The sequence below is a fragment of the Juglans regia genome, chromosome 3, assembly GCF_001411555.2.
Source record: "Juglans regia cultivar Chandler chromosome 3, Walnut 2.0, whole genome shotgun sequence".
In the NCBI taxonomy this organism is placed as follows: domain Eukaryota; kingdom Viridiplantae; phylum Streptophyta; class Magnoliopsida; order Fagales; family Juglandaceae; genus Juglans; species Juglans regia.
Genome location: NC_049903.1, coordinates 4,105,084 through 4,121,020, shown reverse-complemented (window position 1 = coordinate 4,121,020; position 15,937 = coordinate 4,105,084). Strand labels below are relative to the sequence as shown.

The 15,937-nt window shown below is 36.4% G+C and overlaps 2 protein-coding genes and 1 non-coding gene across 7 annotated transcripts; 2 read left to right on the top strand and 1 right to left on the bottom strand.

The window, feature by feature from the left end:
• Positions 1-453: 453 nt before the first annotated feature.
• LOC109011600 (condensin complex subunit 1-like) lies at positions 454-9,034 on the bottom strand. The gene is made up of 16 exons (XM_018992870.2): positions 8,847-9,034; positions 8,320-8,642; positions 8,052-8,212; positions 6,698-7,880; positions 6,361-6,552; positions 5,036-5,698; positions 4,764-4,940; positions 4,367-4,434; positions 4,049-4,271; positions 3,864-3,963; positions 3,627-3,742; positions 3,489-3,546; positions 2,520-2,671; positions 2,221-2,422; positions 961-1,134; positions 454-847 (listed from the first exon to the last, which is right to left on the bottom strand). Exons 1-16 carry the CDS (start codon positions 8,977-8,979, stop codon positions 750-752), a joined length of 4,023 nt encoding a protein of 1,340 aa, XP_018848415.2. The 5' UTR covers positions 8,980-9,034; the 3' UTR covers positions 454-749.
• A 737-nt stretch (positions 9,035-9,771) lies between these two features.
• LOC109011603 lies at positions 9,772-15,872 on the top strand. 5 transcript variants are annotated; one of them, XR_001999350.1, is made up of 3 exons: positions 9,772-9,882; positions 12,811-13,058; positions 15,761-15,872. XR_001999350.1 is itself a non-coding variant. In XM_018992873.2 (3 exons), the coding sequence occupies exon 2, from the start codon at positions 12,826-12,828 to the stop codon at positions 12,970-12,972; it is 147 nt and encodes a 48-aa protein (XP_018848418.1). In that variant the 5' UTR covers positions 9,800-9,882; positions 12,777-12,825; the 3' UTR covers positions 12,973-13,000; positions 15,761-15,856. The 5 variants fall into 5 exon arrangements, 1 of the variants encoding a protein (XP_018848418.1); XR_001999348.1 differs by having other exon boundaries at positions 9,800-9,882; positions 12,777-13,058; XM_018992873.2 differs by having other exon boundaries at positions 9,800-9,882; positions 12,777-13,000; positions 15,761-15,856.
• On the top strand, positions 11,746-11,941 carry LOC118348118. Its single transcript, XR_004801262.1, has one exon. It is a non-coding gene; the product is annotated as a U2 spliceosomal RNA (small nuclear RNA).
• Positions 15,873-15,937: the final 65 nt, after the last annotated feature.

Sequence of the window (15,937 nt, the reverse complement as noted above, 5' to 3'; positions counted from 1 at the left end):
ATGCGTTTCAGAATTGCAAAAACAACTTAACCTGAAGCATCTCCAATGTAAATAAGGGAGCTCTGTGATTTCTTCCGTGTGAATAGTTCTTCAAAATAAAACAACTGAAAGTAGTGATCACAGAGAAACGTACAATTGTGAAAATGTCAGCTTGAAATCTTGTTGCATTAAATGCATTTTAAGTTGTCTTCCAAGTTCAAACTCCAAAGTCCAGCCGAAGAGAGGTATGCTCGATACTGTTTCATTCGTCGAAACATAAATAGACAAAAATAAAACAAAAATAAAGCCGAAGCTGCAATCAACCAAGCTAGAACCCCAGTTTCAATATTCTGCATAAATATCGGACGAGACATTCAATGGAAGGCATGCCGTACAATTTTGCTCGTGATTAAGTTCAAGCAAATACCATCTTAGCAGAGCTTATTTACAGAAAAAGCATAACCAAAGAATAAATACAGAAATAGTCTTATCGCTAATTTTATTCACAACTCTAACACGCTTGCTTACAATCCATGGTATCAATGCCAATTCATATGGTTAACTGTACACGAAGTTTGCTTTGATTACTTAAAAGTAACTTACCTAAACAGACCCCATTGATCATGAGGAAACCCCTCTTCATGCAAAGAAGATTTAAGTCACAACGTATTTGGTGTAATTTACAGTCCCCTAGATAGAAAATCAGAGGTTCCAGCATTTTGAGGGTATCTGCCTCGATTAACCAAACACAGAGAGAGAACTCCAGAAATTTACTCTTTCGGAGACTTGCTACTTCTTTTAGCGGAAGCAGAAACGTTGTTCTTTTGATATTTGGTGCCGTTTCTCTTAGCTTTGGATTTAGAGGCCCCTGTAAATGGTAGCACATCAATGCATATGTACATGGAAGATAACTTAGAATATAATTTTTTTTTTTTTTTTCATTTTGGATAAGTTAAACAAATAATATAAAGTTTTGACTACCTCTTATATTAACTTTTGCTGATTGAACTTCAGTTTCTGCTGGTTCCGACTCTATCAACTCACTGGAAGCGTTAGAATATTCATCTGACTCCATAAATTCAGAATTTGAAGAACCATTTACATGCAGGGTCATCCCTTCAGTAGATGGATTAAAGACTTCACCCTCTGGTTCATCTACAAGAAACTCAAGGTTAGACAAAAACCACATGTTTTCGGCAGCATTACTCACAAACATGGAACAAAATATTTCAAAGAAAACATTCATTTTGCAAGAGACACTTTTGCATGCCACAGTTGAAATAATAGAAGCCTTTTCAAGTTAGAAATACTGAAGTTTGTATCAGAATAGCGACATTCCATGTTTGTTTGGCCTTCAGATTCAAAAGCTTCTACAGAATTGAATTATTAAGGATCACTTATCTATACCTAGAAGACTACATTCACCCCCGAATTATACAATTGAGGACATTTTCTACTTTTGTGTTATGTAATAGTTGGCTCTGGATTCTGATTGATTTGTTAATATATTGATACCATTTTCTTCCTGCTGTTATATCATATGCCATCTCAGATTTTTGGAAAGAACATGATCAATCAACTGTATGGAGCTTGATGCTTAGGAAAACAGCATAGAGCTTGCTGTCTTTTCTGTCATACTTGTCCAAATCTTAAAAAAAAGAGGTTATAATATATTTCCCAATTTTAAAATTCAATAGGAGCTAATATACTGGTCCTTCATAATAACAGTTTCATCAGGTTGCTGTCATCTTATCACGTATTTGAATTGACAATTAGATATTACTACATGTACGGATTCCCTTAAAGAAAAAGAATGACTATCACAACACTCAGACCCGAAAGAAAGGGAGTAAGATCATATTAAATCTTGCTACTTGCATAAAGCACTGAAAGAAGTGAGTGGCTAGGATGCATGAAGATTATTATTTAGACCATCAAAAGATGCTTCATCAACACTAAGATAAAATGGTTAAATTAATTCATTGTGGTAAAACATGTGAGAAAAAGAGTACTAAGACATGTGTACCTAATATACATTCTTTTCTCAACTATATAATGCATCATGATAAATCTAATGGCAGCCCCCACCATCATGGTATGCTTCACTAATAAAAAGGCAATGAAAATTTACCGGAAATTTATCAGAAACTTCTAAATTGGAGAATTATGAGGGAATCATGAAAAAAGAGAAAAGTAATAAGAAAATAACATTAAAACGTAGCATAAGCCAATTGCACGAACCATCAGCAGGATCAGATCCCGCACTATCTTCACCAATATTCCCAGCTACCGCAAAACCTTCCATACCACCGACTTTCTGTTGATGAATTTGAGCATTTCTTGCAGTTGCTTCTTGCTCCTTCTTTTCCATGTGGAATTTATTAAGTTTATCCTCAAACTCCTCAATGCACAATTTAAGCTCCGGTTTTGCAAACTTCTTGCCCTGTTCCCCCAACCCCAAAAGAAAATAGTATTTATGCTCATAGAAAATATATTATTAACACTTCAAGTGATGTGATGCAAGAAAAACAATTCAATACCTTGTTTATTATATTCCTGAAATGGTCCATCACAGAATCCTCCAATAGGGCATGTTCATATATCTTGAATGACTCAATAAGCTTTTTCATTCCCTTTTCAGTGAATGCCAGCTGAGAGAGGCAGTAAGAAATATATTCCCATTGTGTGATATCTGCAACAGAAACGTTGTTCCCCATAGTAAGTAAGAGCAAATTGATCATTTGTAAAAGTTGATTTTTTTTGTTACAATGACATTTTGGATATAAAGCCATTAGCAAAATGTTTCAGCGAAACTACGAGTGAGATGACAGCCTCCTGGTCTTGAAGCGATATGCACAAGTCTTATTGTGTGGATATAAGTCTCAATAGACATTCATAAGACCAGGCTTGATTCAAAACTCAAGCTTAACAAGCAGTGTAGTTAAAGCTTTCAGCTGGGTCAAATGGCTGACTGACTGGAAATATCTAGGTTGTCAATGCCGATCAATAAGATTCTATTTTTAAGAATGGAAGTAGCATTTGCTATTGTAAAAAAAGAGCAGAAACTAGATTTCAAAGCTCACTACATAAATGCAACAAAACTTGGAACATTGGTAGAATCACTCTAACAAAAATTTCAATGAGGTGTATTTTCAATTGAAAAATCTGCTACTCACGCCATATACATGTATTCTCAAAATAGATATGTAATTACCGAAAGTTAAAATAGAAAAGGGTATTTTGGAAAGTTGGTTATATTTTACTTTTCAATAATACTCATGTCGTCTAAAAGACTAGAACTGAGACATTTATTTTGGGTCAAAGGAAGTAGTCACTAGATCATATTTACTACAAAAACAACTGAAGGATAAAAGAAAGGAAGAGGGCCATGCTTTTATCCCTTAATTCGCACTACAGCATCATATTTTGAAAGCTGACAAGATAAGAGGGGCATCAGCTGAGCAGAATGGTAATATGAAGAAATTATAAAGAATTGAAAGAATGCATACCTGTAACTCCACTAAACCTATTACAAAGCTTTTCAACAAGTGATTCCATTTGTTTGTCCTAGATCATTTTCAATAGATATGTCAAATCGTCACTTGGAACAAATGTTTGACAATTCAACTTAGATAAACAATCTATACCTTCTTGATAGAACCAATTAAGAACTGCATGACGTTGCAAAAAGATTCTCTTATCAGATTCTGTTTGGATAATTTGCCAAGTATGTCGGGAAGTAAATTGTAAATTGGGTTGTTTCCTGTTCGCATAATTGGAAAAAGACAGAAATCATCAACACTCATTTTGACAGAAACACACACACATACATATAATACAAGACAACGAGCAGCGCATTTAATAAGGTGTTTATCAAAATTTACCTTTCTTAGACAACTCGTGGAAAAAAAGTTTAGCCAGACTTGAAATGCGTTCATCTTCATCTTCTACCCTTATTGCCATTTCATTTATATATCCTTTTACCTGCTCAAGCCAACGACCACATCAGCCTCTAGGTCAATAAAACAAACGATACAGAATAAGCAAAAGGTTAGCTAGCCTCTTAGACCTTCATCATGTCATTCAATATGAGGTGCGAAAGCACCAGAACAGCGTTCTTCCTAACAGAAAGTGAAGGATCCCGTAACCGGGCATACATGTTCTCGGTCCAAGGTTCTAATAGATTAGGAAACCGAACTGCCAAATCTCCCAGAGCAATAGTGCAGTTGGATCGAACAATTTCTGACGTTGAACTCTCCACAACGGTGAAGAGAAGCTGGAGATTTGCATCACTGGAAATTTTCATTCACTAAAATGTGTAAGCATCATGTTTTGTTTTGTTTATTAGACAGGCGGAGAGAGGGAGAGAGAGAACATGAGCTCTTACCAAAAATTTGCATCAATGATCATAAATCGACATAAAGCTAGCATTCCGGAAGCTTGTAGTTCAGGATACTGAAAGAAAGCAGAAACAGTATTAATTTACTGGAAGAGTTAAAAAATGAACGGTAAGAAGACATGGAAACTGCTGGGAAGTACTTATCACTTAAAATCTTAAACAATCATCCCATGTATTATATCATCGCCAAAATAATGACATCAGCCCTTCAATTTTTTCGAAAATAATACGGCTTCATGATTTTATTTAAACTCCTATAAAATCTAACTTCAAAACAGTTGAACTATATTTCGAATTTACATCTAATGGGATGACAATCCTTTCATAGTGTTCATGAATCATAGAAGACATTGAAGGAGAAGACGAGAAAAACTGATGTAATCACCTTTTGCATCAGACTAAAATTTCTACAGAGCTTTGACAGGAAAGATGCAGAGTGTCCGATCAAGTTCTTCTCACTGGAACCACCAGAGATAATTTCTTTTTCTGCTTTGTCAGAAAGATTATCAAGAATTGCTTCTTCCGAGGAGGCAAGACCTAGTTCAGCATTGATACTATTGTCCTGCAAGGCATTTTCAAGGGAAGAAATTGTCTATATCAGACAAAAAACAAAGTTAATAATTTTTGCTGGTAACCAAGTTCGGAATCCAATCGCACCTTCAGTGAATCAGGGGGTATTGCGCCCTTACTATTGGTATTGTGACTATCAATATCTGCCTTTTCCTTTGCAACTTTTTGTTTCTGAATCTTTCGAGCGCAAGATTCGATATATACCAATTGGTTCATGGCGACATGACTTACGATAAATAAATATCTGCTCAGTTTGGCTACTTGAACTGTCGTAAGTATGCTGGCACTACTACTGCCAATTTCATGCTGCAACTCATCCCCTCCACTACAATCAAACACATAACTCAGAGATTTTTTTACCAGGTCAGCAGCTAATGTTTCTGGAATGGGATGAATTGTATATATGGCAGCTATTGCTTCATCAGCAGCAGCATACCATATGTTTTCAGGCAGCCAAAATCCGCTAACTAAGCTTTCTAAAATACCAAATACTCGACTGCCATTAATTAACAGCAACTTTTTCTGGTCATCTTCGGACAATCTTTGAATAGCAATGCATGCGGTTCTAGCAAGCAACGGCTCCACTTTAGCCCAACGACCAAACCCGATATCAATAATGTCCTGTAAGTGAGAGCTAAGAACCCCAGTGGATGATTTTGCTGCCATACAAAGGACAGATAAAGCACCGCAACTTTGCTCCGCAGTGGTTCCATTAACGTTAAAGCAAAAGAAATCCCATAACGCTGATGTCTGCAAAAACCATTACTTTATAGGGGAACTGCTTATTCAAGTAATAGCAGAAACGATGCATTATAGAACAGCCATGAAGTCATGAAAGTAGACAGACTGATCCACAGTATACCAAACAGATCCATGAAGTCAAATCACCATCAGACTAAATTATATTAAGTTTTCTCTCTCTTCTCATTTCCACAATTAATTCAAGTTGGAAAAAGGGTCGGCTCTAACAATAAAAAATAATTAATATAACCAAGTTGGTCTTTAAAAGAAATGGAGATCATACCCATTAACACAAATATATGATTTTACACAATTTTACTCAAGATCTTCAGATATTGTAGTGAAAGCTCAAGAAAGATATTGAAAAAGACTATCATTCAGATTGTAAACCTGGGAATAGAAGTTCTAAATTGACCACGAAATATTTTAAGAATTTCATAGATATATTTGGTCATACTTGGATAAACCATGGTTGTTTAAGCAGACTATTTCAATGGAAGAATGAAAACCATATCTCATCTTATAAGATACTTGATCTCTTTACATATTGTGGGAGTGGTTTTGAGAGGATAAAATGGTCATTATCTTATGAATGTGTTGTGTCAAAAATTCAAAATCAAGTAATGCAACCAACATATTTTGTAGAGAACTCCAAATATAAGGGAACATACCATGCTAGTAGATATATCACCTTTGGACACCAAGGCCGCAATAATAAACTCCAAAGCTGCTAGATCTCCTATATTCGAATCTATTGCAAGACTCAAGAGATTTTTAGCAGTCTCCACTGGGTTTTTTCGTATATAAATTGTAACAAAGGCATTCTCTACAGCCTCATAGATGGATTTATCCTGAGAAAACACCTGCAAAAGAGAGCACATATAAGGTGCTATTTTTGTTGTGGATCAAGAATAAGATATTTAGAGAAGAAGACAAAAAGAAAAATTGTCCTGAATTCCAAAGGAAATTTTTGGATCGTTTCCAACACAACCACAAATAAAAACTTACCAGTGGCAACATCTTACGGAGACAGGCTTCTGAACCATCAATCTGGAACTGTTTGCACCTCATCAGCAAGAGTATTGTGTTCTCAACATCAGAGGCAGAAGATGAAGCCATCAATTGAACAAGTGTTGGCATTGTGGCAGATACGCACTTAGAAAACCTCAAGCCTGCCTCAAGTGATGCAACCAAGGCCCTAGTCTGCTCCAAGTTCCCAACATCTGGCACGGGACTACCCTTCTGAGCAATCCTTTCTTCCACATGAGTCAAACAACTATCAGTCAAACTCTCTTGCTGCTCTAGCACTTGAGTATCTATATTATGAATTTCACCATTTTCATTACAATTATCATTGTCAGAGGGTAGACCATCTGCAACACTTTCTGAGGGCACATCCGGTTCAAGTTCATTCAGCTTCTTCTTATACTGCTCAAGCGTTGCTTCGAATGAAGCTATTCGAAGTTGTGGACCAAATGGATTATGCTGCAACATCGTGATAAGTAAATTCAATGCAGATTTTCTTACAATTGCACTCTTATCCTCCAACCTTCCAGCAGCAACTTCTGCAACCTCATTCCACATACCGATTGAAACAGCATGCTCTTCACATAACTCAGCCCAAACCTGAAGAACTCGGCTCCTAGTATAAGCCGAAACATCTCGACAACGTTCGAGCAAAATTTCCAACATGGCTTGCTTGGTTCGGAGACGAACAGATTTAGAACTCACTTCACCCTCAACATCCTTGAATGCCTTTGCAACCAACTTTCCTAGAACCCCAACAAGTGCATTACGTATCTTATAAGATTCCCCACCAAAGTGCGGGACAAGAAGTCCTATGTTGGTCGAAATCAACTTTGGCAGCCGGTCAGTAAGCTCTACCAAAAAACGGCCAATATTCTCAGCCCCGGCAGTGTCTTTCACATAGTCTTTGGGGTTAGTTCGCCCAATTTCTCTGATAATGGAGCTGGCCAGGCTTCCATCGGCATACTTCTTCTCAGTACCAGCAACCGCATCAGCCATGTGGGTAACAACAAAATCATACTTGTGAATTAGGTGCATGATAGAAGCACAAGACTGTGCCATGTAGTGGTATTTTGTAGCGCATGCTCCAACTATACGACATAGGGCATCTTTTGCGTCTAAATCTTTCAACAGAATTGCATTCTCAAACATAGAGAATGTTTTTCTACAAAAACACAAATCATAATATTTTAAGATTTTAACTATACGACATAGCGCATGCTCCAACTATACGACATAGGGCATGTTTTTCTCAAACATAGAGAATATTTTAACTTAAAGTCCACTAACAACGGTAAAATATTCCTAAAAGATTTGTGGTAATTATCCAACTTACTTCACAATGAAAGACAGGTAATTTTCATCTGGGTCTGATGAACCAAAGAGCAAGACGAGGTTGATCTCTAGTGAATTAGCAATCAAATTGAGTATCCGACTCCTTTGAGGCTCCCAGCTCCATGAGTTCACAAGCCGTTTATTCCTTGTGACTGCAGTTACCTAAGCCCATGGCCAAAAGACTTCACTAAATCGGCCATAACAGTTGCAATATCCCCCCCAGCAGTGGAATAAACATAAGAAAAATATAAATAGTGGAGAGAGAATACCTTGGTATTATTATTGGAAACAATGTTTGACTCCTCAGCGAGAACAATATTGATGAGGAAGAATGTGTATATTTTAAAAGCATTACGATGTGAAGCAACCCGGTCAACCACCGGATGTTCATCATCCTGACTTTGAGAAACCCGCGTGAGTGAATCAACATTTGGAAGAAGAACGCTAAAATTGGATCGAAGACTCTCCACTAGATTGAATTTACAGGATGGAGAAAGACTAGAATAACCACGAATCAATGAATACACACGATCAAAGACATCTTGGTCTTCAATGCAAAAGAGCTCCTTGTCAGAAAGATCAAAGGATACACCTGTTTAAATAGATAAGGAGGGAAAAAAGAAAATATCGTAAGAACAAAAACTAGGCTCTGGTTACAGCGCTGCTAAAATTGAGAATTTATTGAACCACAAACTAAATTTGTGTTTCATTTTCTCAGAAAATAAACGGAAGGCTAGGGAAAGTTTTGTGAATCTCTAAGAGCGAGAGCGAGAGAGAGAGAGACGGAGACAGAGACCTTTGACGAACTCTTCGAGTTCGGAGGGATGAAGCGAAGCTGTGTCGACAGGATTTTGGGTGTAGAGGCGGCCGTCTTCGTGCTCTTCTTCTAGTGCTCTGAGGGTGTGCGGGAAGAAGAAGTGAGGAGCCATGGCTCTTTGTTGGAGAGAGAGAGAGAGAGAGAGAGAGAGAGAGGTTCTCTTTCGCTCTCTGTAGATTTCAAATGGAACTGACGAGCGGGAATGCGTTCTTGTTTATAAAACAAAAAAGGGGCCGAGTCTTTTTGGTTTTATGAAGCGGTTTTATTATTATTATTTTTGTTACGAGGACAACAGTACCTCTACATGCATTCGGGTGTCCTAAACGTTATTTTTCTTTATAATTTGAGAAAAATTAAGGGATTTCACTACAAATTCTCTAATTTTTAAAATATGATGGTAGAATTCAAATGCTACAGTAGATATTTAGAGATCTATTATACATTCCTAATTATTCTTTTCGTTAGCTGCTCTTTTAGTCAATATGGTACAAGTCAGTTTAACTAATCATTTTTATTAATTAATACTAATAATTAAATTGAATGATGAAAAAAATTATAAATATGAATATATGATAAGTGATAACATATAATTAATAATAATAATTAATACTGACAATTATAAAAATTTAGGGTTAAAAGCCTAAACAAAGATTAAGATTAAAATTAAATTTAGTCTTATCTATTAAAAGCAAACAAAACGGCGCCGTTTTTGATCCCCCGGGCGCGCGGCCTCAGGCCCTCACCTAGTCACCCTCGTCTCTCCCTCTCCCCCTCTCTCTCTCTCTCTCTCCCTCTCAAAATTTCCATTTTCCTTCGGCTTCAGGCTTCAAAAAACCCTACCTCCACAGGACTTTCGTCTCTCTCTCTTTCCCTGCGAGTCTCGATCTCACCCTGCGACAGTCCCCCCCGATCTGACCCTGACCCAGTCCCCTCCGACTCTCGTCTCTCTCTCGCCGAGTCGCCGCGCGACCGCACCCTGACCCAGTAACCACCCCCGCAGGCAGCGGTCGACACGGTAAGCCTCACTCTCTTCTCCCTTCGTATTCTCTCTCTTCGTGTAAAGAGTGAATCTGTGTAATTTTGTGATGATGAGTTTGTATAAAATATGTGTAACTAAAATAGGTTGGATGTTGCAGACTTGCAGTTGATGAGTTTGAGTTAATATTGGGGCTGCTTTTGTTGGGATGTTTTGAAGGAATAAACTGTGATTATACTTGTTTGGATGGATGTTGCAGTTGATGAATTTGTGTAAAATAGAATTGAGTTTGGGGCTGTTTTTTTGTTGTTGCAAGGAATGATTGGATAAAACTGTGATTATACTGGGGCTGTTTTAATTTGAGTTAATATTGGGGCTGTTTTTGTTGGGATGTTTTGAATGAATACTGTGATTATACTTGTTTTTGGAACTGTTTTTGTTTGTGTGTTGTGGTTTGGGGCTGTTTATATATTAATATGATGCTAAAGTTGGCACTGTTTTAGCGAACATGTGGGCTGTTTTATTTTCTTTCTGTAATTGATGGTGTGGTTGGGCAGTTAATCTGTGTTCCACAAAGTTGAACATTTTTATAAGTACAAAGTTAAAGTTTTATCACCTTTAGGAATTCGGACTTGACGAAATCACCACTTTTTGATAAACTAATTTAGTGTATATACGACATAAGTTGTCATGTTATTCCCTGAAAGTCCTGCTGATGTCTGTTTTGTGGCTGACAATCTTGAAAATCATGAAAAGAAAGATTGGATAACTTATATCATGTTCCTTGGTTGAATTGAGAGGACCATCAACAATGCTTGCATTGGATTTTTGGAGTTTGTTAGTCTCTTTGAACTGTTATATAGTTCTTGGAGTTCGGGAACTCCTAAATGTTATGGTATTAATGTTATTCTCTGTGAAATTCATGGAGGATAATGGATATTTACTGCATAGCAAAATTCATAGTTAGCTCTATTGTCATTATCATTTTCTGGTTGGCATAGCAAAATACTTTCTAATTAAAATATTTTCATATTTATTTTAAGCACGACTTAGAAGTTGGAATGACAGTGTGGCACTTTGAACATTAATTTGTTATAATATGTTTGTTGTTGGGAACATTTAATTTGGTTGGTACTTAGAAAATGTTGGGTTTCTCTTTTTTTCAAAAATAAAACTTAAAAAATGTTTGTTGTAATCTTTGTAAGAACATATTATTATGATTGATGTGGATGATGGGTGTGGATGATTTTGGATGTGGTTGATGGATGATGGGTGTGGATGTTTATTGTAGACTTGAAGTGATTAGTTGGATGTGGACGATTGATGATGCATTGATGGGAGTGGATGTTTATTGCAGTGATTAGTCATTTTTAATTTTTTTTATTTTTTGAAGCATGTTAGTAACTTAGTATGTTACTTGTTTTTATTTAGTTTTATTTTTTGCTATGCTTTTAGTAAAAAGTAAATTATTTACTTTAGATTGTGATTTTTGAAAAAAATTAAATTTAAAAGCTCACACAAAAAATTCTTTTTAAAAAGTGTGCCAAATAAGAAGTTGAAAACAGTAAAAAAAAGCCCAAATCCGACTCCGCTCCGACAAGTCGGAGTTGGAGTCGAAGTCGGAGCGGAGGATGAACATGTCGGAGTTGGAGGTCGGATTCAACCTCTGACAAATCGGAGTCGGAGGATGGCCATACCGACTCCAACTTGGTCTGTGCTCAGCCCTAGTTATTGTTTGGTTACATAGATGATATGAAAGTTGAATAAAATATAATTTTTTAATATAAATTTTTATTTTAAAATTTTTAAAAAATTAAATTATTTATTATAATTTACATAAAAATTTTATAATAATTAAATAGAATGAAATAAGATAAACGAGATAGTTTGACGAGGCCTTGTACAATTTCTCGACCTTTTGGCTAAGATCAAGTGTAGTATCTATTCTTATCAGTTTAATATCTGAAAAAATACTTATAAAAAAAAATTTTTTTACAAATTTGTAAGAAAAATCAATGACTTGTACCCCATGCATCACATTCCTTCAACTCTTACCTGTTCCGTTAACTACACCTTTTTTATTAGGGGTGCTACCCACGCCATATGGTGTGGGGTAGCCCCCTCCCCGTCCCCCGCCCCACATGCCGGGGGGCGGGGCGGACTCCCATTTCAATAATGGACTACAGTCCACTAGGTCCAAAAATTATTCTTGGGTCTAAAAGTGATCAAAAACACATTTTTGGACTTAAAAGTGTAAATTTAAATTTGTAAATATGACTATAATATTTTGTGTAAGTTGTAGTGTAGTAGGATGACCTTTTTATAGATTGTCTTCATAATGCAAGTATCACACTTAAGCAATATGAGACTCTTGTATTGCCTTGACAATCTATAAAAGGGTCATCCTACTGCAATACAACTTACACAAAATATTAAGTAAAAGTTCTACTTAATACATATTACTATATTTATATATAGTACAAATAATAAATATTTATAAATATATATTTATATAATAAAATATATGAGTGCAGGATGGGGAAATGCGGGGTGGGGTTGGGCCCTCCCCGCCCCCCGCCCCTGCTAAGGGGCCTAGATGCGGGGCGGGGCGGGGCAGTGCCTCGCTGCCCACCCCTATTTTTTATCAGCTCCTATGACTCTTTTGTTATTTCCAAATAGAGAAATTCTATGCATCAACCACTATTCACTTTCATACCCCATATCTATAACTTTTTTTTATAAGGTATGAGAGTGTTTTTCATAAGGTGTGGGGTTATTTTTCATAGGGTGTGGGGTGTGAGGTAGTAAATAATAGTTGATGAGAAAAAATTTTCTTCCAAACAAGGGCTTTGATCCTCAAATGTGTTTTCTTTAAATACAAAAATGATTTTATTTTATTTTTTATCAGTCTTTAAATACAAAAACGATATCAGGGTTTGAATTGTTTGATTGGAAAGCAAAAAACAGAAAGATTCAGAGACAATGGCAATGCCATGGGCCATGACCCTTTGGATGGCAAAGATGGTGTGGGTGGCTCTGACTGGCTGGGTCTCTTCTTGCTTGATCGTTGCTGATGAGGTTGCCAGCTCTCTCAGAACCGGCGATATTGGTCCTTTCCATGTTGGCTGATTGGGTTGTTGAATTCAACACTATCTGGGTTTGTCTCTTGGAACCCTGCTAGTTGTTTCTCATATGTGATGCTGATATCCCTTTTTGTGAGTATACTTCCCTTTTTTAGTTAATAATCCCTGTTTATAATTAACTATTTGACAAATAGAAGTTATATTATCCTTTAAAGCAGTAGGTTTCACCTGTGATTGAATGTAACATCTCGTCAATTCAAGGTCGTGGTTCTTGTCTGGGAACTTTGAGTTTTTTTCTTCTTTTTTTTTGCGTTCCGGATATCCGCTCCACTCGGTTTCGAAGAGTGCCTATTTATAAAAATATAAATCTAATTAAAGATTCAAACTTTCTTCATGTTCCCAACAACTTGGTTCTTTGCAAACAAAGTACTGAAAGTAGCAACAAACGTATCTTCATCACAGAGCCAAATGGCGTCTACAGGCAAAGCAAGGAATAAAATTATGTAAAAAAACAGAATGGAAAAGAAAAGTAACGATAAATGTAAACTTCTGCCAAAAAAAGGAAAGAAAAACCTTTTAAAGGGGACATTTGGGCGAAAATGTAAGCAGATGTGAGCTCTTTGAGGCCAAGGTAACAAAGAGAATGCACTCAAGGTCTGAATTTGGGGCATGAAAGACATAATTTGAGTATAGATAGTAGGATTCTTTTTAACTTATAAAAAAAAAGAGATAGTAGGATTCTTTTTCTTTTTTGTTAATAAATATTCTTAAAAAATTGAAAGTAAAAGATGGTTGGATTCAGTCTTCAGAACCAGGGTATCGGGAATTGATAGTTTGGCGGGGGTTTACATTTTGGTGAAGCCTGAAGGCATATGTGCCACCTCCTATTTCCTTCAATTAGGTTGCTAAGGGCATAGTATGCAGTATCAACTATTATCCTGTTCAAATTTATTTTAGGATATTGTTTTCAAATTTCAAGTTATTTTTCAGTCAAGTCTGGCATAAACCACATACCTGTACCCATGAAAGACAGCATCTAAGGATCTAGGTACTATTGGAAATAAAATTAGCAATGTTTAATCCTAGGATGTACCAGAAAGAGATTTTAGAAAATGTGTTTCTCTTTATTGCTGAATTGCAGTCAGTTATTTCTCGGTTGTGGGCACAACTGCACATTTTTGTCCACCTCATTTCACTTTAATGATACTCCTTTTGCAACTCTGCTTTCTTAGCAGCATAATTTAAGAGCAAGCATAATAATGTTAAGAGTTTGAAGTACTTATAAGGATCTTTATTTTGGAGGAGCTGTTAAATACAGAATCTGTGTACAGATCCTTATTTGTGGATGTGTTTATTACACAAAGAATAAGGTTCCATTGTCTCAAATGAGCTATGACGTTGATATATAAGCTGTAGGAGGCCATCACTGAAGCTGCCTAGGCATTGAGAGAACTAGGAGTCAGTGTTTTAGAAGACCTCAGTTTTGCAATTTTGTCTGTTTCACTTATGGTTATTATAAGCAAGTGTTGGTAGAACTCTATGCATATGCTAGTGTAAGCCACCTCTGTCATGCAAAAGCCGCGTGTGCTGAGACCATACTTTTTTCCCCCTCTTTGGCTTATGGCTAGAAAAAATTCCCATTGTACAAAAGTCAACGTAATCTTTTTTCCCCACTTGAACAAAGGTAACCTCAGTCACTGCTCGATTTTCGCTTATCTTGGTTTCTTTTTGAGCAATAGACTTGGCTTATTAATTATACACTCTGAGCATATTAAGTTGTGTGCCCCCTAAGTCCTGGCAGAAGTGGGATCCCCTCCTCGAGGAGCGGCACAATTTGTAAAGTGTCTTCCATTCATCCTTTTCCTCATCTTGTCCTCTTTTTAGGAAGGTACTCTGTTACCAAAAAAGAGGAAGCAAATCTGATATTTATTAGCAAGTGGTGTTGCGAAATTTGGATACAGCTGTTTCCATCTCTGTAGTATCTTTCTTTCTGTCAGTGGCTTTATAGATGTATTTGTTCGTACACACCCACTGTAACAAAAATATAATGGCTTGGTTAAGATCTTGCACAGTTTTGTCTTGTAAATAACTTAAACTACCCAGAAAAAATATGATGTGAATTTTGGTGCCGTAGCTAACGGAGTAGCTGTTTGAAAAACAAAATCAGGATTAGAGTGAGTGTCTGAAATGTAAAGCTAATGAATCCATATGTAGAATATCTATAGGACCTGGGAATGAGCCATGTAAGCCCGTCAATAGAGCTCTTGGAAATGCACTTTAAAACACCACAGATATTATAAAAAAAAATGGTCAATGCGTGTGAGAGCACGGCAATGCTTAAAGCCGGCAGATGTTGTTGGGGTTCAGTGACTCCGGACTCAGTTTTCTTTGCTGGAGAAAACTTCTGTAGAGCTCCGGTCTGGTGAAGTGAGGCTACTGGTGGACTTGGGTCTGAGGCAACATTTTTATTTTAAATAGAGAAATGATAAACTACCAACTAATTTACTACTCTTAAACTACTATTGAATAAAATAATATTTTTTTGAAATTTGATTTTGATTTTGATGTATAAAAAATTTGAAAAAAATATATTTTATGTGGAAGTAGTAATAAATTATAGATGGGTTGTTACTGCTTCATTGCTCTTTTAAATATGGCTCATGAAATCCGACTATTAAAAAATGTGGTTGATGACTCTATTTGCATTTTATTCCTTGTGAGTGGTTCTGCTTGCAAAAATTCCAATCATTATTATTAGTTCTGTGCTCTTTTGAAGTTTGAGATGGCTTCTTGCATCTTTTAGTGGTCATAACCAAATTTATGTTCATGTGCAGATGAGCAGAGCCCAAAAGCTACCAAGAAAAGCATATTGGGGGGATTGAATATCTGAGGTGTGGGGATGTAAAACTGCCTCTGATTTTCTATGTAACTCTGAATCTTCGGCTTGTAATTGGTGCTGTAATGTTTGCAGCACCAACTTTGTATAGTAACTATAGGTGCTCAATGTTTTG

What these genes read in the sequence shown, in the direction of transcription:
- LOC109011600 (XM_018992870.2), bottom strand. Translation starts at nt 8,979, where the DNA reads ATGGCTCCTCACTTCTTCTTCCCGCACACCCTCAGAGCACTAGAAGAA. An exon ending in TATTGAATGACATGATGAAG is followed by an intron (nt 3,964 to 4,048) that starts GTCTAAGAGGCT and finishes TGGCTTGAGCAG; the next exon opens with GTAAAAGGATATATAAATGA. An exon ending in CCACGAGTTGTCTAAGAAAG is followed by an intron (nt 3,743 to 3,863) that starts GTAAATTTTGAT and finishes TTATGCGAACAG; the next exon opens with GAAACAACCCAATTTACAAT.
- LOC109011603 (XM_018992873.2), top strand. Translation starts at nt 12,826, where the DNA reads ATGGCAATGCCATGGGCCATGACCCTTTGGATGGCAAAGATGGTGTGG.